This window comes from Pempheris klunzingeri, chromosome 18 (assembly GCF_042242105.1).
Source record: "Pempheris klunzingeri isolate RE-2024b chromosome 18, fPemKlu1.hap1, whole genome shotgun sequence".
In the NCBI taxonomy this organism is placed as follows: Eukaryota; Metazoa; Chordata; class Actinopteri; order Acropomatiformes; family Pempheridae; genus Pempheris; species Pempheris klunzingeri.
In genome coordinates this window covers 18,787,390-18,815,044 of record NC_092029.1, presented here as the reverse complement: position 1 = coordinate 18,815,044, position 27,655 = coordinate 18,787,390, and the positions used below count along the sequence as shown (strand labels likewise).

Genomic DNA, 27,655 nt, shown 5'->3' with positions numbered 1-27,655 from the left:
CTCACATCATCTCACACACAACTCCAAGTGAATGTTCCTTTATGTGTAAATGTCATAATCAACTGTTTTCTGGCAGGTTTGACTTCATGAGGTGATAATATATCATTATCATGTTTACAGCTTGCAATACCACAAATTTAACATTTGGTCTTGCTATGCTTGCTTTTGCTTTTGCTATGCAAAAGTCTCAGAGTGGTATTAGTCAAGTATTAGCAGTAGCAGAGAGTCATCATCTCTTTGATCACTAAGTGTTACCAAGAAATCAACTCAGCGGGATTTTAAAAGAAATAAAACATAGCATTCACCATCCTAAAAGCAGCCCACCATGACACCCTGGCCATGGTCCAAGAGCACAGCACAGGCTATGGATCATTACTGGGAGATATAAGTCATTCTCCCTTTCCCCTCCAAGTCTCTGCATCATAAAGAATTCCTGTCTAAACACAGAGGTGAATCAGTGGAGCCCCAGAGTTTAAGTTTCTAATAACAGAGGTTAATGAACTTGTGTTCTGTGAGGGAGGGTCACACACGTTACTTTTTTTCGGAATGTGAATGTGCCACTCCTGGTTATTTCCTATGAAACTTAAACTTTATGACAGCAAACTCTGATGATTAACATTGAAGCACCTTCTTAGTTAAAAACAGGCTTTGCCACAGTCACATTTTATTTTACGTTTTGTTTATCTTCGTCTGACAAGGCTTTAAAGTGAAGTAACTTTTTGTTGGAAGACCATAAAGGGGTTAAGATAAGTTTCTGAATCATTGGCTCCTGCTGTGTGTGTAAAGTCTGGAAAAACACGAAGGTACTTTGTGTGTAAGGAAGCTGGGTTTGCTTAGGACTACTGTATGTTTGCTGCACACACACTGCAGTGTGACTTATGAATGTGGGCTGTCTTATAAGTGCATGTGGCCTTTGCATCTTAAGTCTCAGAAGAATCAAATCAGACAGCGAGTCCAGAGCTTGTAGCCTGACAGAATTTAACTCTAAAGACACCCTCCCCCGAGGCTCAAGTCTTTTCTGTGCAGCAGAGCATACCACACCAGCAGAGGCATTTTAAAGGTTCCTCCAAAGTGCGAAATAACAACCGGGGGTCTCCCATAATAGTTAAAGCAAACAAAACACCCTGACCCGCACAAATGTGAAATACAGGCCAAGCTTCGAAGAATGTCAACATGGCAGCCACAAAGCATCGGAAACATGCACCATTCAAACGCCACACACACACACAAAGTCTAGATAAAGGCTGTGGCGGAAGCAGGGCGAGTAGATAGAAAAGGAATGGGGTACAATGGGAACAATAGAAAGGCAGAGAATTATAGTTTTTCACAGTAAACAAATCAGAGTTGTACACAAAGTGTTTAGGGGAATGGTGCCCTGATCAGCACATACTGTATGTTGCTACAACAGAGAGCCTTGTTGTTTGTTTTATTGTGTATGGTCTAATCCTGCCTATTTATAATGGCAGAGAAACAGTGGTCCCCCCCCGCAGGAATGTTAATCTTCACAAGGACTTTGGTCAAGAGTCCAGCGGCCTGGCCAACGAACACCACACAGCTGACAGGGTCCATCCAAGTGCATCCCAATGCTAGTTGGCTCTTTAAGAAAGATGCAATTAATCGAAAGCCACAGGAAAGGAAAGAAACGCTGTCCAGATGCATTCTTTAAAGGCAGCATCACAGTGCAACCGCATAAACCGATGAAACGCCACAGATTCCTGTAAAATGAAACTCACTGTGTGGAAGGAAAGCAGAAGAGACTCATCAGCAAGTTTCACCCTGCAGCATCTGCAGGAGAAAGTGAAAAGTTGACTGCGCATAAACTGTAAGAAAGAGCCTGTGACACTCTCAGATGGTATAGAGCTCTCGTCGGACGTAGGCTCTTGGGTATGTGTGACATGGATGCTATCATGGCTTGGGAGGTAGGTCAAGCCCTGTGAGAAAATGGAACGGCAGAGTTACACCAACATGCAAATTCTTTGGGAGAAAAATGTATTCCTAGGTTAATATTAGTCTTATTTATATACGCCTGGCCAGCAGGAGGTCTCTGGGGATGGCAATGTGGGTCTGTTGATAGGTCGATCAGTCAGGCCGCCACTTTGGTCCAACTAAAATATTATAACAACTAAGGACTGCATTGAACATTTTGCTCAAACATTCATGGTCCCCAGAGGATTAATCCTACTGATTTTGGTCCCCTGACTTTTTTTCTATGGTTGAAACTTTTGTTTTGAGTGAAATGTCTACATATGTTGGGTGGATTGCTGTTAAATCTGGGTGGTCACTTAAGTGTCCCTCTGGACGAACAGTAATTGCTTTAGTGATTAATTTTTTAACTTTTCATCGAGCACCATCATCAGGTCACATTGTTTTGGACATTTTACGCTTTTGTTTGACTGAAACAGACAGGACTTTGTGTCACTTTGTGTCATGATCAAATACAATTTTTACATGCCAGTAATCAAACCTTACAATGCTGAACACCCTAGACTAAGATGATGATAACATTACACCTGCGAAGCACCAGCATAATTGCATTTTCATTGCAAGCATGTTAGCACTGCTAACAATACCACAATGTAATGCACCGCACTTTACGGATATGTAAATTATTGTTGTGTGACATTTTTAAGTGATGATGAGCTGAGCAGCTCACGGGACGATTCAGAGATCCAGAGAATTTGGCGTTACTGTACATTTATTCAGTTCAACTTCTTATTCAATTATGATGGGTGATTCCCACAGGCAGTCTTACTATAAGATCTATCATCAGCTTCAAAAAAAAGTCCTCCACACAGTCCACCAGCAGCCCCCGGGATGATGAAATCTGTCATGCTCTGCACAGCACACAGAAGTTGAATGAACTGCAGTGTGTTTGAAAAGCGCAGTAGATAAGCTGGCGACACCTGTCTCTAAATGACACACTGGCTCATAATGCTCTATAATACCAAAGGATGCTAATTTACACAACTGATTCTAGAAATCTTACAGATTAATCATGGCGAGCTTTGGCTCCTGAGAAGAAAGTAATTTAGAGAAGGAATTTGGCTGAAGTCTGTGTGTATCTGTCCAGATGAATTGCTTTCTAAGATTTACAGCTAACAGAAGAGGGAATGTCAACAATAAGTTGTGCTTTCTTACAAGATGAAGGCAATCCTTCTTCACAGCCTTCTTTCAACTCGCCCCCCATTAGAGGTCTTCCTATATCTGGTTTGTGTCATGCATCACGTGGTTTGTGAGGCCTGACATTTACCTTATGCTGCAGCTCGGCCAGCGTCTCACACCAGGCACAGTTCATTTGATTGGTACAGTAGTAGCTGTAGCCTGTAGATACAGTTAATGAGCCATAAGCCATTCAGAAAAAATCCAGTCCTATCACCGAAACAGAGTTTGCCACTTCTCCATCAGCTTAATATGTTCCAACTTTTACTTGGCAAGACTTTTTCATACGTTGTTTTGAATGGACCCAAAAAGTTCAGAGGCCTGTGTGGGAGTGCAAAGGCTGATTTTATGTGTGTGTCACATACTTTGACTCCTTTAACTATCAACCAGATTTATACTGATGGCTGAAGTGCATATAAACCAAGACAAACAAAGCAGTCATGGAAGACATTTGTCTTCTAAACACTGTCACTGTCTTGAGGCAACATGAGATTGATTTGACTGATGTCTTGGGTTGGTATATTTGGTGAACACTCAGATTAGATGCCAAGTTAGCAGGTAACTGGTTTTTACATCATGCACGAGCAGGTAGTGGCTATATGTTTCTGTAATGGTGTCATCCTCCGCGGTATGCCTGGCTGAGGCCTCAGTGGGGAGTCGCAGAGTCTGTGACAGAGCAGCTGGGAGAGCTGATCTCATTAGTAGGCCGATGGGAGGACTGCTGAGCTGGGCATTCCTCTGTGACAGCGGCAGAGGAGATGCACAGCTATGATTGAGTAAAAATGTAGAAATAAACTAGGAGAACAAATGAACAAATGACCCCCTACATGAGTTCTCACAAAAGCTGGAAAACAAAAGCAATCAAGACTCTTAGAAAAAAAAAAAAAAAAGAGTAACCTTCTGAACCACAGATCCCCCAAAACGACTTTCTCATTGGAGTCCGGCAAACGTGCCAAAATGTGGTATGATATACTGCACTTAATTCACTGAACAATCAACTGGAATGACGTGGAATTTCAACTGACTGTTACTGTATCTGTGAACAGGAGGAGAACTGCTGAGATTGCAGACGTCTATTTTTAACCTTTTTGGCATGTTTGCCAAATTTGGATACAGATAATGACAGGAAAGAGGTGGATGGGGAAATGAAGTGCAATGTAAATCATGGCACGGAGTCAAACTCTCTCTTGGCAGCGGGAGTACAACAGCATCAATCACACCTTGAGAACAGCCTCCTTATCCGGCAGATAAGGAGCTGCTACTACGTGCTGTGTGTGTGTGTCTGTCTGTCCCCTGAGCTGGACTGTTAGATGTCATGCATCTCACAGATTGGAATCTGCCATACTGATCAAAAGCGAAACAGGCCAGACAAACTGATTGCTTTAAGATTGACTGTGAGGATGAGGAGGGGGACGAGGGCCCGACGGCCATCACTGTACGCAGACACACACACATGCGCACTCACCCACTCGTCTATTTGCTGAATGTAAATAAGCTCCTTCTCAACTCCTGCGCTTTAAGTTTTCTCTTTGCCGAATAATTAACCAAACTCAAGGTAAAAAAAAAACAAAGCAAGTTTGTCCAAGAGATTGTGGAGAAAATATATCATCAGTATGAAATAGTGAGACTGGACGTTTATTCTTGGACTTGGAAACAGTAGTGAATAATCTTCTCACCACGAGGTCAGTTTTGTAGCTGTTCTGGAACTTTCAGCCATATCACATCATCTTCATCAGCAGATGAAGTTTGTCCATTTTCATGGAATTGTACTGTAGGTGTTCAAATGACCATATATTGGATCGACTGACACACTTTTCCTCTTAGCAATAAAAAAAATGTTCAATTACTCAATCAATCAATCAATCTTTATTCATGTAGCACCGATTCGAAGCATTATCTATAAACAGTTTTCATACGGAGCAGCTCGAGGCCAAACTTGAATTCATGAGCCATAAAACACAACCTTGCTCAGCCTGCCTTGGCAGCTTCTGTTTTCTGTAGCCAGCCAAACGTTAGCTAGATATTCTGCTCTGGAACGGACTGAGCCACTTCACCGACTTTATGGCTCTTCTGTGCTGCTACCATTTCAGCTCAATCAGTCTGTCTGATGACGGAGTCTTTAAAGCTTCACGAACGAGGGAATATGAGAAAATTCAATGTGCTCTTATTCTGCAATTACAATTTGCTGTAATTGTAGTTTTCAAAAACTATCTATTGTTAGCAGAATACTTTTAGTAAAAATGACACAGTGCCGCTTTCAGATAACATGAGCAAGAATCTACTGTGACTCCGTGACAAGGAAGATCATGTTGAGATTGTTTCAACAATAGAAATATGTGTTTAGTTGTGCTATAACATGCATTATTAATATTAATACATGTAAAAAAACACAATATATCACAATACTTAAAGACATTTTAGTCTCTTTATTGTCACACACATGAGGATATACAACACTTCCCCAGACAAAACACAAAGTTATGATTTTGAAAAGTCTCATCATAAAGAAAGGAAAAAGTTCCACCTGCTCTTGAACTTAATGTTGGGGGCTTTTAGGATTTCTGGACTTTTCCCTTGTTTCTTTTGGACAAGCCCTCTTGTTATTATTTTACTGTAAAATTGCTTTGGTGAGGTCGGAATTACCTTACAGTGCCAGTGATACGGTTTCAGCTGAGTGGAGCTGAAATGAGTGGAGCTGAAGTGAGTTTTTTAAAGAGAAGCAGAGAAGAAACGTACATGCGGAGAGAGGGAGGCAGAGGGAGGGAGGCAGAGGGAGGAGGGGAGGTGGGGGAGTGCAGAAACCCTGAGCGGGCATGACTGCTCTTGGATCCCTGACAGGAAACTTTCCTCTTGTTGCTCCGCTCCTCAGCTGCAGCACAAGTCTCAGGCTCCACCGCTTCAGCCGCAGTTTACCATTTTAAATGCACTTGACCGGAGTGCGCACGGTTTGCGGGAGCTTCTCTCTTGGTGGAGTCATGGCTCTGCACCTTCCTTCACTGGCGGCTCACTGAATCCAGCAAACAGTGACCAGGGGACTTTTCAAGGATAATCTTTGGAACACACAAGCCATTTAGTTTCTTATAACCCCCCATTGGACGCGAGTATGGAGACCTTGTTTTACCTGCTTGCCTGCGTCATGATGGCCCGGGTTAGTTGGGGTCTTGGGTATTCGGAGTCCAGCATTCAGACGGGACAGAGAGCGGCCAGCAGACACAGGTAGGTGTTCACTTTTAGATACAGCTGCAGTCCGTAATGTTTGATGAAGGGTTGTGTCAATGATGGAACCTTTAAGTGCTCTGGTTCCCAAAGTGAGGTTCGGACACTCTCAGGGGGCCCTTTAGGGGCTCCCACTGGGTCGTGCCTAATGAAATATTAAACAGTTTCCGGCTGTAACAATTAAGCAATTAATTCATTTATTGAATGATTTTAAGCTCCAGCTTCTCAAATGAGAGGATTTGCTGCTCTTCTCAGTGTTATACAAGTGTCAGAGGAATATCTTTCGGTTTTGGACTGTTAATCTAATAGAAATAGAAATAGAAATATTTGACGATGATAATAAAAAAAATATATAATAATAATACTAATGATGATAATAATAATAATAATATGAAGAAGAGTAATAATGAAATATAAATAATAACCTTAATGTGTTTCACTATAACTTTAATAACAACACATCTTTATTTAAATTCTCGTTAAGAATGTCAAAGTCAGCAGAAAGTCTCTGTCAGAGTCCATATTGTGAAGATATCATCGGAGTAGGTCTTGGAGAGGTAAACATGGTGTCAGTTCTTATCTTCAGAGGAAATATCTTGTTGGTGCTTTGGTCTCTTACTCCGCAGGATCCCTCCCTGAATTGGGGGTGATAGGTGGGTGGGGTGGGGTGTGATGATTCAGGGGGCCCATAGGCTGGACAGGGGTTACGGGGATTATAGGTATTTACTGTTTCAGGGCTCCAAGTAAAAAGTCTTCAGGGGGCCCAGATACCCCCCCCCCCCCCAGCTTTCGCCTTGTTGGAGGAGGATTCATCATTTTTTTTCTAATAACGTCCTCCAGTGAAGTTAAGCTGAGTGAGCTCCATAGGGAGTGACAAGTTGCAGAGATACTGAACACTGGACACCATTAATCCAGAAGACTGAAAAACATGGAATTTAAATTCGGCTGCTTAATAAGTTGTTCCTATTATCTTAATAGATGTGAAACTGTTATTTTTATTTTATACTTCTCTTTCTCCCAGTACTTCTTTTTTTTAATATAAGACCTCTATCTTCTATATTTTATTCTATATATTTATCGTGGCTTAAACCGGGACCTGAGAACGTAATTTCGTACCTCCCAATGTGCAAATGTGTGTTGGTATGACAAATAAAGTTCCTTGAATCCTTGAATCCTTGGAATTTTGAATTGAGTGATTCAGATTTAGGATTCCTTAACTACCATCTTGCCCTCTTTCATGAGACAGTAAGAAAACCATTTAGATCTTAGCGACTGTTGATTAACAGTCAGCAGCAGTAGCAGTAAATCAGTGATGCCTGTTGGAGTTTCTGCTCATAAAGCTGTTCGTACTGTCATTAAGCCAACACATGCATGTTTTTATTGTGCTGTGCAGCCCCATAGTGTGTTATTAGCATGTAATTGAGCTTCTGCCTGAGGGCCCCTGCTGTGGAAGACCTCTTCACCTCTGCGGACAGATGTGTTTGTGTGAGTTGGTGTGCTTGTAAATGAATCAATGAGGAAGTTTTGGCAAATTGATTGATTGATAATGGATATGTGTGTGTGTGTGTGTGTGTGTGTGTGTGTAAATCAAAGGGGTTACAACAGAATGAGTGAATGAATGACAGAGTCTACCTCTCACATGTGTTATGTGTCTGCTTGCATGCCTGCATATGTTTGTACTTAGTGTGTGTGGATGTGTGTATGCGAGGCAAAACAGGCTTCTGGGACTAGCAGCAACAATATGAGCTTCTATCAGGTTTCTCTTTACATCACAGTGATGACTGGCCTTGTCGGTGTGCGATGACGCCGAAGTGTTGGCTACTGTGAATGAGAGGAAGCGGGAGAACATGGGACACGGGGCAAAATGTAGAGAAAGAGAAGAAAAAGAAGGATAGGGGAATAGAGGAGAGGCGGGAAAAAGATATATCTCAAGTATTCGCTTAAGGGAGAGGAAGACAAGATGATGAAGTCAAAAAGAAGAACAAATATTGGGAAAACTGGGAGGACAAAGAAAGTAAAAGATCTGGAGGGGCGAGTTAACCCAAGCAGGCGTGACAAGAGAGGATGAAAGAGTGAGAGAAGGCGAGGATGACCCCCCATGACAAGAGAAAAGACAGACTGACAGGAGAAGAGAAGAGGGGGCCTTCCCCCTGCTGAAACCAGTAGGCTATGGAAGAGCAAGCATGGCTGGCCTGTGACGTACACACACACACACACACACACACACACATACATACAAACCACACACACATAAAGTGACGCATCGGGGAGAAGAATGCGCTGGCCCGTGGCAATGCGGTTTGCCCCTCTGACATCCGTTTGAACTCAATTGATCTGTTTTGACAGATGTGTGAAGCATTCCATAAGTGGTAAAGGCTGTTGAATGAACTGAAGACATCCAGCAGTGGTCTTAAGGGGGCTCAGGAGGACCCAGAGCTGTCCGACTCATCTCCTGCCAAAATGTCAGAGCTGCCCGTCGGCCTGTCAGCTCCAGACGGGGACAGAGGTGGGGGAGGGAGGGAGGGAGGGAGCAGTGTGTTTTGGGGCTTGATGCAGGTGAACTGCCGATCTGTTTAGGCTAATGCACAGTTTGAAGGACAAGGCTTTAGATCACCACTGGAGGGGAGCAAGGAGAAGGTACAGAGCATCTCCCCCCTCCATCATTAATCATACTTATTTCCACTTTTTTCCTTACATTAGCATTGGGGGTGCTCCATACAGAGGCCATAAGGATAGACAAATGCACTCTTATTCAGTCACTGGAGTTCCAGATGTTGTGTTGATTTAGATTAAAAAAATTAAAATATATGGTCGTCTGCTTCGTGGTAGTAACAGGAACCCTAACCCTAACAGATGAGCCAAACAGACGATTAGTTCTGATTATCCTAGTAATAAAAGTACACTATATGGCCAGAAGTATGTGGATATTCTTTTGTTTTTTACTCGATTTGGGCTGTGTGTGCTACAGCACATAATATTTGTGTCCTTACAACTTTGTGGCAACAGTTCAGTGTGACAGCGCCCCCATACACAAAGCCAGGCCCACTGAGAACGTGACTGACCTGCACAGAGCCCTGACCTCAAAGCCATGCAACACGTTTGGGATGACTGTGTCGCCCAAAGTCAGTACCAGACTAAACCTAACAGACTGCTACGAAGCCGTTAGACACTCCTCTAGTCCCACTTTTTTTTTCTTTTCATATTTCTCTCTCTGCTACATCCAGTCTGGCTAATGGCACATAGATCATGCTTCTTCCGTTGTTGTTGAAAGGACTTTTGGGAAAAGTAGGAGGTCGGCAATTCATATATCCTAAAGGCGATCCAAGTAATATCTAAGGAATTGCCCTTGAGAATGGGATAGGGTTAGACAGAGACTGATTGTCAGTAATCAAGCTTATTTTAATAATTGCTCCGGAGCAAGCGAATCGACCCCAGTGGCTCCAGTGCAGCAGAGGCAGACTGTGGTTTCACAATCCACAATGCGCTGTAATATGGTGAGGAAATCTAGTCACTACATATGTGATGGCATACCAAAATGCGCCAGTGTGTCTCCTAGCTATTAGACTGTAATGGGATTGTCCCCTTCTTGACCAAAAACATGGAAAGTATCCAAATTCACTTCATCTCTGTGATTTTCTGCTAATTAGGGCAGTAAACAAATCTCATTAGAAATGGTAATACAAATGTGGGAAAAGGGGCCCTTTTTAGTCACAGCCACTGTAACCTAATTACCTCAGTTCCCAGCATAGATTTAATTTGAGACTGCTTTCTTTACCTTGTTTAGATAAACTTACAGAACACTGCAGAGATTTGAATACAGTCCCCCCCCCCCATCCCACCACATACGAACAACTGAAACTATAAACTTCCTCTCAACTTAAGGAATACATGGACATTTAACCACTGAACTCACTGTTTTGTACTTCAGATCAGCTACTAATAGTGTACCTACATATATAGTATAAAACTATTTTGGGCAACTGCAATGTTTAGGCTTTGGGGGGATTTATGTTTCAAATGCACATTCCTCCATAAATGGTTAAAAGCCAAGTGAGCCACTAAAACCCCCTGCGGGTCTCCAAACGCTGATGTATCTGGGTAATAAAGCTAAAGCAAATGGCAGCATCATTGGACATTCTCTGTATATGCTCCTGACCGCCAGGCTAAACAATCAGAGAGAAGTTTACACAGTCACGCTGTCCCTTAATGTTGGACGGAGTCCAAAGGGAAAATGGTGTGTGTGTGTGAGTAACACTGCATTTTAAGACAGAGTAGAGAGACTGGAAGAATGTGTGTGTTTGTCCGTTGGCATGCGATCACTCAAGCACGAGTGAGTGCACTCGAGTGCGTATGTTGTCGTCTGTGACAGTCTGTGTGCTTTTCGGTGTGTGTGCAGGGGTGTACCTTTACAAGGATGTTGGAGGGGTGCTTGACCTTTGGGTCGCAGTTCAAAACACCGAGACACACCCCGTTCCATCCAGTCATTCAGGTCACAGCTGAAGCCTTTTCCTTGAAGCTAAACGAAAGATTGCTCAACAATAGGCGCCGCCAAGTAATTTCTTTGTTTAAGTATTAAACCTCTGCTCCCCCTTTTCTTTCTTTCATTCCTTCTTCCGCCCACTTACTCCCTATGTCACTTTTGTCGCGGACCATTCCAATTTTACCCACAATTCACCTCTGTAGGGCTCATGCGGAGATGCTGTTGAATAAAATGAGCCCGGTATGTGTGGGTTGAGATGTCAGACAGCAACTTCCTGCTTGGCTGTGAAGTGTCCGTCTGCTATTTTATAGAGAGGTGAAATTTATTGGGAAATAAAGTGATCCTGAGACAGGTGCAAGAGTTCCACTCACGCTGAGTTATGGCTCTATAAATAGAAATAAGACGTGTACAATGAAAGTTTCACTGCTCGATGCCGGGCAGAGGAGTAATGAAAATGTTTGCATGTAAGGTGAAGGACAAAGTGTATTTATGTGAATTAACATGCATGTAAGTGTGTTTAGGCTTGTTTCCTGTGCTTGTTTGTGTATCCGTCTGGGTACGTTTTATTAAATGTGTGAAATCAAACAGTTCTTACAAAGCTAATCCCACTTCAGCTGCCAACTATTTGCTACTCGCGATGGTATGGCAAAGTTTCAGCTCGTGCTTTTTAGTGTCGTCAGCGTCCTCAAGGAAATGATATCACAAAATTCACATGCGTATTTTATGATATGATGCCCGTGTTAATGTACAGTTTACCATTTTTTCCTCTTAAAAATAATGTATAACATGACTATGTGGCTGTTCGTGGTTACAAACACACAGATTTATTATCTCTCTGTCATATAGAATTTTGTAGAGTTTATATATTTCACCTGCTTATTTGCGAGTTTATTGTATACACCTACCCAGAACTAATGCGGGCTAATACAGGGTGTATCTGTATTAGCTTGTTCCAGCTCCTTCCTTCATTGAAGGACTCCATTTTTGATGGCTACAGCATTTAAATCAAGCATTTCTGAATCAATTTGTAGGCTTACATTTTTTTTTTTTAGAAACATTACCCCAGTCAAAGCTGCACATTAGGGGTGTTAACCAAATGTGGATTTGCCAAACCAACCAGTTAGACTTTATCATTGATGTCTTTCCACTTGCATAAATGAAACATGGTGTCAGAAAGCACCATAAAAAATCTTTGGTTTTACCCCAGACCCCATGAGGGTGAGGACCAACTGGTTGGTTTGTCTACATCCAGTTAACTCTTCCCCTCTAATAAAGAGCAGCACATTATTGCTTCCATAAGTTTTTCCATTAGGGAAGCATGAGACGGTCCAAAAGGGGGCTAAGCATTACCGTAAAAAGCAGCCTGACATAATTTGGTATCTTTGGAATCTTTGAATATAGTTCAAGTATAGTAACAGAGGGCCATTGAGGTTTGAGGTCTTCATCAACTTAGAATATAAAGAAAGCATTTTTCACATCACATAAAGACGGAGTCTTTTATCTTATAAGCATTCTACAAATACATATTGTAGCTATAAACACTCAGTAATATGTGCAGGAAACGGAGTGTTTATTATGCAGTGTTTTCCTGTGATGCTGATATGGTGAAGGAAACAGGCAGCTGAATACGCCATTGATGGGAGACCAAGCACACACACACACACACCATGTTAGGTTTTAATCTTCTATTGTAACTGGCATCAGTTTCTAAAGGTATATGGCTTCATGTGTAAGTGTAAGTAAAGTGGAAAATAAGTCAACCTCTTCCTATCTGCATGTCTTAGTGTCCTTGTCAGGCGTGAATGTGTGTGTCTGTGTTTGCTTGTAATTGTATTTTACACTTATGGAATAGATGCCAAGTCTAGTTAGCGGACTTTCATCTTAACAATTTCTCTGCAGCTATTTGGATTAATGGGACTTTATTGGATTACTGTTTGGAATGTTTAACTTCACGCTGGTTACAGAGAGAGAGAGAGAGAGAGAGAAAGAAAGAGAGGGAGGGAGGAAAAGGCCATCGGGTTTGGAGCTGAGATGTTGTTTTGAAGGTATCAGAAAACTTGCATGCAGGAGCACATACAGTATACATAAATACATGCATGAATAAATGGAGGAGACGTAAACAAGTCTCTCTTTTGTGAAGGGCGTACGTCTAGGCTAAAGCACACACACACACACACACACACACACACACACCTAGAGACAAACTCGGTGCTGCACTAACACTTAGTCATCCCCCTGCAAATATAAAGGCTCCTCTTATGCATTTCACTGGAGTGAGAAGCCCATGATGAAAAGATGGAAAATGAAGCGGCAGGGAGGGTGGTATGTAAGTGTGGGTGTTTGGAAGCTGCAGAGATGGAGGGAGTTGTGTGTTTGTGTATTTATATATATATATATATATATATATATATGCATCCACATCTGTGTCTGCTCAGGAGTGAAAAAAGAGAGATGGTTAGGTTTATTTATATGAGACACAGTGCCTGGTCTCCATCAGAGAAGACAGGGTGTGAACGTTGCCAACTTTATGCTTTATCTGCTGAGTCTGTGACCCTGAGAGTTAGTAAGTCAGGATAATAGATTGGCAGAGCTGGCCCACTGAATCACAGTGACAAAAATAGCAACACAGTGAAACTACAGGGGGATGAGACAGAGCTGTTTTGATGTATCACCACTGTCTTATTGCACATTTTCCCTAATCCCGTCTGTATTAATCCAACTCCTGATGGAGATGTTAGATTCCCATTTTTCAAAAACTCTGAATCCAGCATGCACAGCATGGTATGACAAACCGCAGAACACGATAACACAGCAAACCCTCACACGGCATAATGCAGTAAGGATCGCTGTGATGAACCACAAGACTCTGGAAAGACATGAGGGGAGACACAGCTGTGTTTGGAAGCACCGACGTTGCCTGATTTCAGATGTATGGTGGCAGAGTTTTGCTCCAAGCTCTCACAGAAAACATTAAAGACGACGTCATGAACCACAGGATAGCGAGGCGAAACGTAATGTAATTCAATGCATAGCTAGAGGAGGCCATGTGGATCACCGTGAAGAACCGCAGGCCTTTGGAAAGGGAGTTACTGGACTATTTGGATGCATGAACGCTGGTTGATTTCAGCCAAATGACATTCTCTTATGCTCGATTTGCTGTCGACTCAAGGCTGAGCTGAATCCCCCCCTAAAACTAGTATTTCTTTCAGATCAGTTTAAAGTAACATGATACACTGTGAATATATGAAATATGCAAAATCTTCACTACTTTTAGTGAAAGGTTTCTGCACAACATAAAACAGATACTCCAAGAATACACTGTGTATGTCTTAATTCACAAAAAAGCAGCGGTCACACAAACAGTGCTATACAGCTACAGCGTGACTTTTCAAGTTTATCAAAAGATCAAGTCAAAGCTACAATCCCTCGATGACATGCTTCTAGTGGTATGTTCTCTTGTCTGTCTGGGGTTTTGGAGAGTGGTACCAATATTGATACTGAGAGTTTTAAAACGCTGATATTGATACACTGGAAGCTGTTTTTAGTGATTACAGTTACAGTGAAGTTATATGGCTCAAAAAGCTTGGGACAGAATCGCTCCCATACAAATGCTTTTTAAATGAATTGCATATAGTAGTCAAGTAGGCTAGTCTGCTTACAGAGGTCTTTTCTTACATTAGAACATATGTGGGGAAAAAATTGGATAATTCTTTCCTTTCCTTCCTGTTGCCACACAGTAACCCCTATGCCTGGCTAAAAGTAAAGTTCTTCTCGCTGAATGAAAAACGTCGTCTCTGTTTGGGTTCGCGTTGTTATGAACACAAGAAAGAGCGTGGCTTTAGTTGGTGACAGGCTTTAGTGACGGCGGACTGATCGTACTAACAAGTTACAGTGCAGGAACGTACGCAGTCTCCTCCAAGCTTGTGATAAATTGTGAAAAACGAGCCAACACGACGCAGCCGCAAAAGTTGGCGTACATCAGGCTACCTTGTGTCAAATAAACAGTCGTGGCTGCCAGTGACGGAGACAGTAAATGAATGCGGTCAGGGAAAGCACCTACGGTTGCAGTTGTCTTCGTCAAGTGGATTTATACTGATTTATACTAATGGGTAGAGTAAAAAATAGCCAAACTGTCTCTTTCATTACTTTGTCAGTTGGATAGTAATCTGCACGAGACGTGAAAGATTGTCTAATAAACACTCCCTAGTCGTGATCAAGTTGAACAAAAGTGATCAGTAAAAGTGGTTTCCATTTAATACATTAGTTTAACACTAGTTTTTCTTTCTTTTTTAACTTTCAGTGCTTGCTGGTGGACAAAATGATAATCTAATGGCACTTCTGTGATGATATTTCTTGTTACTTCTTGGCCAAGATATGGTTCTTGAGAAAGACCTTTACAGTACAGGGTCTGAGCCTGTTAATTAGTTCTGTTCACTTTCCCACGTACAGTAGCAACAGGAACAGGAGGTCATGAGGAGGAGGTCGTGAAGGGCAGGGGAGGATTGTAGCATGATAAACGCCTTCTGTCAGTCAGGCAACCTCAGGAATGAAGGGGAGGATCACGGTCATGGGGGAACAGGGAAGAGGTGTAGTCGCACAGAGGGGGAGATAGAGCAAAAAAACAAGGAAGGGAAAAGGCAATGATAAACAGAGATGGGCAAGGAGAGACGCAGGTGGACGGGGATGAGTTGAAACAGACAGCGACGGTGAGAAAAAGAACGAGGACGGGAAGAGATCCACACAGACAGGGAGAGCCTGAAGAGGAAAATGAAATGAAATGCACGGGGGGAGATGTGTAGAGCAAGAGAGACATGAAGACAGACAGAGAGAGGACAGCTGCTGATTGACTTTCCATCATGAAGGGACTCCTTGTACGCTCTAACTTTTATCTGTAAACCCTTCATAGTTCTGTTCAGATGAATATAAGAGTGACACTAATTGACCATAATAACCACCGGGGAAATAGCAGTGGATAGGGGATTCTGGGTAATAGGAAAATGATGAAAGAAAGCGACTGAAGGACGTCTGTGTCTTAAATCTATCTGCAGTTGTTATCACGAGAGATATTTGAGGGTCAAGGGAGGTCAGAGGGATGAGGACAAATCAAGCTGCATGTAGACTTCTTTTGTTCTCTCCATTTGAGTTTGGGGAGTTTTGATATGTGGAAATTATTTTGTGGTGGCCTTAACTGGGATTAAGTGAAAACCTGAATCCACTTTAAATGTGCTACAGTCAATATTTTTTATTACCATCAATGGAGCACACGTCATGTGAAAAGTCACTCGTAGTGACGAACTGAAGACATGAGGTCCGATCTGAAGCGTTCCCAGTGGCTAATTGAAAACACACACATTGAATCACACTTCAGTTTTATTTCCTGTCAAATCTCTGTGTGTTGTTACACGTGTGAGATGGTCAAAACTTTTATTCTCGCTATGTTACTAATGGTAGATTTCCCATGGATATGCAGTATAAACACTACATGGATCTGTGTGCGTGTGTCTGTCTGTGTGTGTGTGTGTGTGTGAGTGTGTGTGAGTGTGTGTGTGTGTGTGTGGGGGGGGGCATACAATGGTAGCCATTGTTGAAATCATGCAGTTATCCCAAACTGATCTGATGTTTGCTCCAGAGGACAATTTCTCTTGAATGTTTTACAGAATAATGATCAGTCCGGGGTTTGAGATATTGATCTCGAACCACATAGTGAGGGCTAACAATCGAGTGAACAGATGTTTGATTATTATTTTTACAAATCTTTCCTCTTTTTGCTGGGAAACAGTGTACAGTGTTTGTGTCGACGCCTGACCTAAACTTACAGTAAAGTGCCAGTCATCACACAGTTACTCATGTGTCATTTCCTTTTGCCTGCTTGTGTGTTGACTTCATAGGAACTGGTGTGCTTATGTGGTGACACGCACTGTTAGCTGTGTGATGGAGGATGGGGTGGAGACGTACATCAAGCCAGACTACCAACGCTGTACCTGGGGCCAATGTCCTAGAGTTGCGTGAGTATCCTTCCATCTTTCATATTTCACGTCTTCTGATTATTCCTGTCTGTTGCTGGAATCTAATCTGTATTCAGTCTTGCTCCTCCAGCCTCCTGTCCTCTTCCACAGAAGTATGTATCCTCTGTCCATCCAACTTCTCCCCGTTTCCTGTCTGTGGATACTGAATTCACTCAGCGCTTTTCATTTTCTCTCAGGAGAGTCTGGTCATGGAGGTCTCTGGTTGTAGCTGGGCTAGTGTGGAGCCAGAACATCACTGTAGACGTAGTTACAGCTTAGTATGCGGCTTGTTAATTCCAGTAATTAAATGTTGGTCTCAAACTGACACATGTTACTGCAGTGCAGCTCCACACAGACCAACTGGGATATCCAATATTAAAAATACTGGAGCAAATCTACTATAGCTTATTGTGTGACCAAATTTGGATGTATGTTTTCAAGACATTAATTTCAAGGCATTAATCAAGCACTCCTGATGTTTTTCCCCTTTTGAAGTTTTCACCATGTTGTTTGACCCTGGACTGGCTGCTTGATCCCCATGTCCTGCCAGGGGCCTCGGCCTAAACCTGGGCTATGCTAAGAATGAAGCCGACAGGGGTTCCAGGCACCACAGTCTAGTCTCCTGCACTGAAAAAACAATCTCTTCTTCTTACTCTGTCTTTCTTTCTTTTTATGACTCTCCCCCGGTTTTTTTACTCTTACTCTAACTCTCCAACTCCTCCTCCCGCCATCTCGCCAAGCCCTGTTTTTGTTTTTCTTCGGAGAGTTTAGTCGGATCCCTTTTTCTCACGCTCTCAGAGCAGGGAGCTGGAGGATGAAGTCTTTTCTATGGCACAGAAAAGACTCCTACCATTACCTACAGTGATGTTTGTGGGTTGGCATAAAGGAGAGCAATGTGCTGAACGTTCAGAGTCACGGCTTGTTAATGCTCCTGTGACGCTGCCATAAATCTTTAGTGAGACTTCCGGCCAATTCTGGTCTATTTATTGCATTGTTACTGCAACGGGGAGTCTCTTCAGTCCCAGAGCTAAATGACACATTAGTGATAAAACTACAGAGGAGCCATCCAAATAAAACATAAATATAATAGTTAGAATAAAGCAAGAAAATAAGATGTAGTTTAGGCTAAATGCAGTTGATGACTCAGTGCACCTTTAGTGTACAGTGGTGGTGTTCAATACAGGGTTCAGGGGCCATGATGGGTCCTGAACTTTGTTATCAGTAGGGTTGGATTGATTTCCAGTTTGACCTGTCCAGTCCAGTCCAGTCAACGAGCTTAACCTGGTTTGATTTTATGGGGACTGACTGAACTGGCATTTGTCATTATGAGGCCCTCTGGCTAATTAAAAAGTAGCCTACATTAGCAACCTATGCCAATGATGGCAGTAATAAGTATTATGACAGCGTGATTAACACAATATTATGTTTGTTTGGGCTACAAACAGAGCCTCTGGTGTCTCTAACAATGGAGAATTTCGCTGGATGAAACACTAAAACTAAACAAGCAGACGAACCAAACAGATGAAGCTCCGTCTGAGGTTTTATCTGGAAAAATCCTCGTTCCTGTTATTTGTCTGGACTTCAGACGCTGTGTACACATGGAGGGGCTAACGTTAGCCCTGTTAGCCTCCAAGACTAAAAACAACAAAAACCTGGGTGAACCAGCTGCTTCTAACTATCACTTTTTTTATGGCCCCGATTGCCTTCAGTGGATCTAATTTCCAGTTCCTTCTAAAGTTCAGCAACATTTTTTTTTAACTTTCGGAGCAAACACAAAGTACAAATGGGAATGTCAGGTACAGTTTGTGTAAACATGGTAATAAACCAAAACAAGGTATCATTAAATTCAGTAGGATGGTGGATGTTTGTGCAAAATTTCACAATCCAATCCGATTTCGATCGATATTTCAGGCTGGACCAAATTGGTGGACTGATAAGCCAATGTTACTATTCCATAGAGCCCCATCGCTGGCATGGCTGAGAAGAAGAAGTCACCAGTCTTTGTCACAGTGTTCAAACTCAAGTCATGTATCAACGTTTAAACGTAGAAAGAAACGTAGTCAGGTAGAACAAAAAATGTGGATGACATTTACATCTTAAATTCCTGTTTGATCATCAGCTACCGGACATACAGGAGGCCGAGGTATAAGGTAGCGTACAAGATGGTGACAGAAATGGAGTGGAAGTGTTGCCATGGTTACTCTGGGGAAGACTGCCACGATGGGCCGAAGGGAATCGCCGACACCCAGATCAATGGAGGGCAACCCCGCGTCACGCAGACAGGCTACAACACAGGTGGTGGACAAAGAGGAGAAGGTAGAGATGGTTTTTACGTCATTGGGACGGGATTTTGAAATGTTGCTAAACTCTGATTGTTGCCCTTAATACATGACACCTTTTTCCACCTGAGCCCTACCTTACCTCGGACCTTATACAAGTGAGGAGAGCAAGCACAAAAACAAAATGCAGAGATCTTTCAATAGAAAAGACCAAAGCTTTTGGCAGAAAAATGTTGATGTAGCACCTAATCAATCACTCCTTGTAGGTAGCTGATTGAGAAAACACACTTCCAGAACCATAAACAGCTCTGTCAATACTTTTTAAAGCTTCCATACTTTTTGTATTGGGTTTGTATATCCCAAGCTGTAAATCTGAGAGTTAAACTTCACATTTTGTCCTTCTGTTGGCTGTTATCCCTGCTCTTTGTCTCCAGGTGACACCGAGAAGATCCGACAGCTGGAGGAAACCATCCGTGGTCTGAGCAAAGACCTCCACAACATGCAGACCACCATTCACAACATAAACCAAAGGCTGTACGTCAACGCTGTTTTAAATACATCATGTAAATGTTGTATTTCATGAAGTGTATTCACCTGCTCACCAAAATCCTGTTTATTCTCAGGAAACTCAGATTTGCTAGTTACATTGTTCTGATATCACCCAGTACCCCAGTGGATGTACACTGTATATAATTTGATGTTTACTATAGTTTATTTCAGTAACTCAGTTTATCGAGAGAGGATCCGCTTGTTTATTAACACGTACACATAGATTTGTAATTGGAGTGTGACGGTATAAATAGGCAAACCTTGACATGAACTGTATAGGATGTTACATACATACAGTCCTCTCCACACACGTGGCAATTACTGTTTCATCCTCCACTTTGATGTCATATATTATTTAACATAAAAACTTGAGGAAATCTCAACTCTTCTGTGCAGGCCTGGACTGAATGGGGCCATTGTCCCTGCTGATTCAGCTCAGCCACACATGAAGGAAACTATCAACAACATCCAGACCAAGCTGGATCATCTCTATAACAGGACACAGGTAAGCAGTAGCTATTTCTTTCTGCAGTGTTTATACGTAGAATTCAAATAGTAGCAGTGACCATTTTACTTCATGTTGGCATTTGCGTGCTCAGGTCCATGACCAGACCCTGCTCACTATTAACAACCACCTGGTGAACGGAGGGGGCAATGAACTGGATGGAGTGGCCAGAGGAGGTGGAACTGGGGGGAACCAGCTGAACACTCTGAAGGAGGAGATACTGACAGAGCTGGAGAGAAGGGTGACTCTGTCTTGCTCTGCCTGTCAGGTGAAGCCCGATATGTCAAAATCAGATCTGTGAGCCTCAGGCACAAACATTACCCTTCATTTGTCACCAGCTGTGACGCCAAATTTGGTGCAATGGAACACATGCCATGCGAGTGTTTGTCGAGACAGATGAACAGTGCCAGATTTATTCAATATGTCATCCTCTCATGGATGAGAACATCCAAGTAAAGGTTTAAAGTATCTTCTCCCTAAATAGTATGTTTTATTTGTTAAGGATGGAATGGTTATTGTTAACAGATGTTGCAAAATGCTACTCCCCTACTTCCAGCATCCTTGCTTGGATCACGCCCTTCTCCAGGTTATGATCTCAACCGCATACCTGAATTTTTTCGTGCAGTCTCTCCTACCTAACACAATAGCCCTGCTCACCCCTGTAGAACTTGGTTGTTGTACACTGCTGCTGCTTTTGGTTGAAAACTACACCTGAAAATCAGTATTCATATAATCCATATAGGAGATAAAGAGAAGGTGTCTAAACCCTGCCCGTATCAAAGCGGATGCAAGCTACACAGCTAGAAAAAACAAACACAACAGTTCATGTAATCCCTGTTGGTTTTAGGCTGGTGTGGAGGACCTCAGGCGCCAGCAGCAAGAGGACAGGGAGCGGATCCAAGCGCTGGAGAAGCTGATGAGCTCCATGGACCAGCACCTGAGACAGAGTTTGGATGTCTCCCGCAGCCAGACTGAACGCTCCCAAGAGTGCTGCAACACAGTCACCGAGCTGGAGAGGAGGCTGTCTAATGTAGAGGTCCGTGTCACCTCCACGGCTAACAAGTGTGACACTATTAAAGGGCGGCTAGATAAGGAGCTGGCTGGGACAGGTGGAGGAAAGGGAAGAGTGACAGAGGACAGGCTTAATGGCAGACTGAGAGAGCTGGAGAAGAGGGTGAATAACACGGTGAGGAAGACGGAGCAGAGGTGTACTAACACTGGAAACAACTTGAAGGACAACGTCCAGAGGGACATCACGCAGCTGCGCAACATGGTCATCAGTCGGCTGGACGACCACAGCTTCAAGATTGGCAAGATAGAGCTGGACGTGGCTGTTCTCGGAGATACAGTCACTGACCACAGTCGGCGTCTAAGCCAGATGGAGAACGTCACGACCTTCCTGGACAGACGACTAACATCAACTACAAACATGTGCAATGAGACGTGCGGAAAAGGCCGTAAGAGTGACGACACTGTGAAAACCTTACAGTGGAGGGTTGTGGCCAACGAGGAGGAGATCCAGAGGTTTAACACCAGGTTGGATGATTTCTCTGTGTCAGGGGACTCGCTGATTGACAGGGTGATCAACTTAGCGGACGATGTGAAAAAGATAACAGATGTGACCGGGAAGAATGGCGAGCACTTCAACCGGATTGTCACTGAGGTTGAAACGCTGGCCCGTGACTTTGAGGACTGTTCTGTTTGCGGCAGCGTAGAGGAGGACTTGCGCTCCCTCACCAACTCCACCCAAATCGGCCTCAGCAGGTGCCAGGCTGAACTAACAGACCTGCGAAGGAAGGTGGACTCGGGAGAATCTGTTTGCTCTCAGGTGTGCTCCAACCTTCAGGAGGAGGTGGGACGACTCAGAGAGGAAGTGGAGGAGTGCACGGGGCAGTGTAGGAGCAGCATAAATGATCTGAAGAATCGCCTGGATGGTCATAGTGTCCATAGTGGAAGATTAGGAGGGGATCTGAAGTCCATCCAGGGAGAGCTGTCTGAGGTCTTTGCCACGTTTAGCTCCATCAACGACACCCTGAAGGGTCTGGGAAGGACTGTCCAAACGCACGGGAACACGCTGACTGATCTGACCAACACTAAGGACGACATCATCTCTGAGGTAAGGTGATGTGGTGATGATGAAGATGATATGTGGATGATAATGCTGCTATTGCTGTGGTACTTTAGTGTATTTGACCTTGGTGACCCTTTAAACTGAAATCGTCGCAGGAGCAGTTCAAAGAATCATCTTCCCCGCTCAGATTGTTGAATTTAGATTGTTGTGGTCTGGATATCGGGATCATAGCCGAGAGTTTAGAAATACTAGTTTTCATAGATGGCTATTCTTTTTAAATGTTGCAGGTATTAGCTGAAGTTAACTCTAATAACTAGCTCAGGACATCTCTATTTCCTGAAATTACGACCAGATTACAAACCTCTTCCAAGAAGATTTCAAAGGAAATCAGCATCAGCTGTATTGGCCAAGTGTGTGCACGCATTCTACAAGGCATTTGACTGTGGTTTTAAGTTGCTCTTAATGTACACGCACTGTTCCAAGAACAATTTACAGGAAGATGGAAAAGACCAAAAACAAGGACAACAAAGCTGAACAAAGATCAGCTGTTTTAACTGGACTTACTGAAACCTAACTTTTCTATATGGACTTTAGAAACAACATTATGTCAATCAAATATGCCTCGTGGTTATCTTGGCAACCGTGTTTTCACATAATATTATTATAGTTAGGAAAATATTTGAGCATATTACACACATACAAGTCCTCTTGACAGACATGTCTTAGATAATACGCCTACATATTTCTGTGTGTATAAGATACCATAGGAAAATAAATGAGAACAAAGATGGAGGGGGGAAAGAGTATATTTATACTATGAATTTGTCAAAAGAAACTCATCCAAAATACACACATTAACAAGTATTTGCATTCTTTACAAGGTGGACAATTTGCAGAGGGAGCTGAAAGAGCACGCTGATGACCTGAACATTCGATTCGACGGTTTGGGCAAAGAGATCCAAATTATAAGGAGCAACTATGTGACAGAGGTGGGGGAGTGCCGGCGGTCTAACGATGGCCTGGACAAAAGGCTTTCCAAGCTGGAGGGAGTCTGCGGACGTTTGGACTCTTTCTCAGACAGCCTGGAGAGGATCAAGGAGGGCCTGAACCGACATGTGTCTGGGCTGTGGAGCTGCGTTAATGGACTCAATGTGACAGTAACGTCTCAGGGAGATCTTATCGACAATATCCAGAGCGTCCAGCTGGAGAACATCCACTCCAACATACACAGACTGAACTCTTCTCTGGTGGACTTGGTCAAGGACTTCCACAATTTTGTGGAGCAGGACTTCATGGGTGAGTTGCAGAGGACGGAGGGCATGGGATTTGACTTTTGGACAAGAGCTAGCACTCAGTGGAGGGGAGGCGAGGTCAGGGTGAGGGGAAAATAGACCGATGAAAGAATCTAAGCTGTCATTTGGAAAGCCATTCACTTAAAGTCTGCATTCTGTCTGAAAAGGAGTTCTAGTAAACATGAGGGTGAAAGGCGCATCCTGAGTCACAGCTTGAATATCTTTCTTGACTTACTGGTCATGTTTTTGTGTTTGCTCCAAACAGAAACTGTTGCGGGAAAGGATGATTTTCAGGAGGGTGTTTTCTCAGATGTGAAGTATCTTGAAATATTCTCCTCCCGCAGGTCCTGCTGGTCTACCGGGCCCCCGTGGAGAGAGAGGAGAGCGTGGACACGTGGGTCCTATGGGACCCCAAGGGAGGACGGGTCCTCCAGGCAGAGAGGGCAAGAAGGGACCAGCTGGACCCCCCGGTAAAGACAACAAACCATGTCTTGGAGTTGTTTGATTACACTTTGATATAATAACTTTCACTGGTTTAAAAGTCGTATCTTGGATCTTTCTTTCTTCACATCGGCTGTAGATCCATCGTGATAATGAATGATAGAATGATGTTATTGGATTAACTCACTGCTTTTATCTCTCGTCTTGCTTCTCAGGTCTCAGAGGTGAACAGGGTATGTGTTGTTCTTACTAAGCAGCACATCGAAACACTCGTCAGTCTTAGATCTTAGTTTCACACTAAAGTCCCTTTCTCCGTCTCTCCTCCACCGGCAGGTCTTGCGGGGTCTGATGCCCACGTGCCACGCCTCTCTTTCTCCGCTGCACTCACGCGCCCGATGAGGAACCCAGGAACCATAGTGTTCAATGAGGTCTTCGTCAACGAAGATAACGCCTACAATCCCAAAACAGGTACGTTTTGGATCGGCTGAACTTTGAACAGGTGCAAAGAAAGGTAGATGTTTCTTATGTGAATCTTAAAAAAGCGTGTAGGGAGAAATTAAATAATATTCATAACTATATTTCAGTTGCATATAATCACCTGAAACTTGAATCGTTGTGTTTTCTTAAGCTTAGACTGAGCCCTTCATATCTACATAGGGGGTGCACAGAGTGCGCCATTTTGCACCGCAATGCTTGTACAGTAGCCCAGAATGGACAAACTGAAGGTCTTTCGTGTTTCTACATTATAGTGGAAGCGTGAACTGGTTGAAAGCGAAGAGGAGGAGGTGTTTTTTGAACCAAACTTTTGGCAAAGTGTCACCTATTATTTACATTAAGGCCGCTGAAGTGTCTCCTAAGGGAGGGTGGGTCAAGGAGTATTCTGTGCAACTGTGATAATGATACTGAAAGTGTCATGATACTGAACTATAATAATGATACTGAAAGAAGCTGTTTGATTTTCCTGAATTTCTATTTTCACTTAAGTTATTCAGCCTGACATCATTCATTTTTTAGAATGATGTAAATGCATTGACTTTTTAATGTGATTCAACAGATGTTATTTCATTAAACTCCAGAGTTCATGAGCTTTATTGTGAAATAAGGAAGTCTGAGCTCTTCATGACACAGCAAATACACAACACTAAGTCTTCCTTGTCACGGGCTTCCATCCTCCAGGTTATTTCACAGCTCCAGTGAGTGGGAAGTACTTCTTCAGCGGCATCCTTACGGGCCATAAGAACATAAAGATCGAGGCTGTGTTGTCCAAGTCCAACACTGGTGTGGCCCGAGTGGACTCCGCTGGCTATCAGCCCGAAGGCCTGGAGAAGCCCATGGCGGAGGCCAAACACATCCCAGGAGCTCTGGCTGTCTTCAACATCATCCTGCCCATGGAGGCGGGGGACACGGTCTGCATCGACCTCGTCACCGGCAAACTGGCCCACTCCTCCGAACCCTTGACCATCTTCAGTGGGATGCTGCTGTACGAGACCATCTGATGAGATGCAGTCTCGCTGTAATTAGCCTCTCTGGCTGAAACTTTGAGCATGAGGGCATCTGATATTGTTTGCTGGACTATAAGAGACAGAGCCACTCACTGAACTGTCAAAGAGACTGAAATAACTGGACTGGATTCATTCAGCAAGGAGAAAATATATTTTACTTTATGTGCCAAGAAGAATAAAACCATTTCAACCACAATATTTTTTTTGTGTTCAACAGCTTTAAGGAAAACAATTTGTGCGAAGAGCCATTGCATATTTTAATATATGACATGTTTTCCTGAGAAAAAAGCCACTGCAGGATTATCCTGTTATTCCATATTTCATGCTGTGCTATAAACTTGAATTTGTTCGACGAGATAGCCGTCAGATCTCACTCCTGTTAATGAAAGGAAATTCGGTAAGCCGATAAAAGGTTATGGATGTGGGTTTTTTTTTTTGTGTGCGATCCACCCCCAGTATCTCAAATGTTGAGAGTTTTTTCTGCTTCAAATGTAGTTTCTTTTCCTCGTGCTCACAACTTCATTTTGACCACAAGCAAATTCCCAGAAACACAACGCTGAATGCCAACTGCCTTGGAAAAAATGCAAGAGGGTGTGTAGGCGGAGGGGACTCAGTCCAAACCACTATTCTTTAGAAGGAAGTGCACAAATGAAGTCACTGACAGTTCAGTCGAGAAGCCACAGGATTTTATAAATCATACAACAGCAAAACAATGAGACCATTTTAGGACATTCGCTATGCCCAGAAATACTAGGCGGAGGATGGCCAGGGGGAAGAATGGGGATTTTTTTTCCCTCTGTCCAAATAAGGGCCATCCAAACTTAGAGGAGGATCAGGAAGTTGAAGTTGTTAAGCTGCTACCATCAGACTATCTTAGAATGGCATTTTTACTCAAAGCTCGCAATAACAAATAACGAAGCTACTCAAACCCTTGTCTCTACGCTCCAAATCCAACCTCTTACATAAATACACACACTTCCTGCCTTTAGAAGTCTAATTGCAATATCTCCCGATGGAAATACGTGTATGATATTCAGTTTGTATATATTCTTGAAAGGATTCTAAAAGGAACATTGCACATTTTCTGCAGAGACAACAAAAGCAGATTGGGGCCACACATTGCCTTATATTTACATTGTGATGGAAGTAATACATGAATTGATATCTGCATATCAAGCTTTGCTCACGATGCATTCTTTTGCCACATTGTTTTCAGTGCTGAGTGTGGGAATGTAACTGTATTTGTTTCAATGCATTGTATAACCTTGAAGGACTGTAAATATTTTTTTTTAGCAGTTTCATCCTTATTAGATTTTTACGAGTTACCACTTCACCTGACAGGTACTGTATGTTTTGTATGTTTTTGCCACATGTGTGCCTCAAATACAGATACACAGTTTTACACAGCTGATGTCAACAGTCTCACTTTCATATGGATGGTGTTCTTTTATTAAAAGAGTGTGTATGTGCTGGGTTTTTTTTTTTTTTTTTTTTTTTTTTACACACTTCTTAGCCTGCTTGGAATTTCACTTATTTAATCTGGCACATTTTCGTCTTGCACAAATACACACAGCTGGGCTGACTTTTGTTTTCTGGCTCCTTCTTAAACCTCTCTCATCTCTTTCTCCTAACTCCAGTAGGTTAATTTTAGCTGAAGACATCGAGGAGAGAGCTGAAAAGCCTCGTGCTTCTTATGCTGCACTGCAGTGACACCCTGTGTTCAGTATAGCGAGCCTCACTGCTGGAGGGAGGTGAAGACTTAAAGCCTCCTAAGGGAAACAGAATCACTTGTCTTCCACTTTTTGGGCATTCGTGACTCTGCAATGAGAATCACATGTCTCTTTGTGAGCCTCTCTGCACTTAATAGTTGTCATTTCACTATCAATCACACAAAGTCATCCCCAAGAGTAAGTAAGTTGATCTATGCAGTGACAGTCGAGGGCAAAGGGCCAGTGATTCTACCTTGGCTGCTTAAGGGTGTAAGGATGCACGATATGATTTGGATTTAGATTGTGCTAGTAGTTTTATGTTGACTCCAGGAAGACTAGCAATCACTCCGTGGAAGCTAATAAAGAATGGAGAATAATGAAATCAGTGCTGTCAGAAATAGCAGATAGTGGCTTGGATTACACAACACAAGTGTTGCTGAACACATC

General features: G+C 42.9%; 1 protein-coding gene across 1 annotated transcript; it reads left to right on the top strand.

Moving 5' to 3' along the window:
• Positions 1-6,262: 6,262 nt before the first annotated feature.
• On the top strand, positions 6,263-26,956 carry emilin1a (elastin microfibril interfacer 1a). The gene is made up of 12 exons (XM_070849744.1): positions 6,263-6,375; positions 16,744-16,860; positions 18,980-19,176; positions 19,574-19,673; positions 20,085-20,193; positions 20,288-20,461; positions 21,041-22,309; positions 23,146-23,560; positions 23,901-24,026; positions 24,213-24,230; positions 24,331-24,465; positions 25,174-26,956. Exons 1-12 carry the CDS (start codon positions 6,263-6,265, stop codon positions 25,491-25,493), a joined length of 3,093 nt encoding a protein of 1,030 aa, XP_070705845.1. The 3' UTR covers positions 25,494-26,956.
• Positions 26,957-27,655: the final 699 nt, after the last annotated feature.

Excerpts from the sequence above, each read along its gene's own strand:
- emilin1a (XM_070849744.1), top strand. The coding sequence starts at position 6,263 with ATGGAGACCTTGTTTTACCTGCTTGCCTGCGTCATGATGGCCCGGGTT. Across the intron at positions 6,376-16,743 it reads AGAGCGGCCAGCAGACACAG|GAACTGGTGTGCTTATGTGG; the intron begins GTAGGTGTTCAC and ends TTGACTTCATAG. Across the intron at positions 20,194-20,287 it reads ATCTCTATAACAGGACACAG|GTCCATGACCAGACCCTGCT; the intron begins GTAAGCAGTAGC and ends TTGCGTGCTCAG.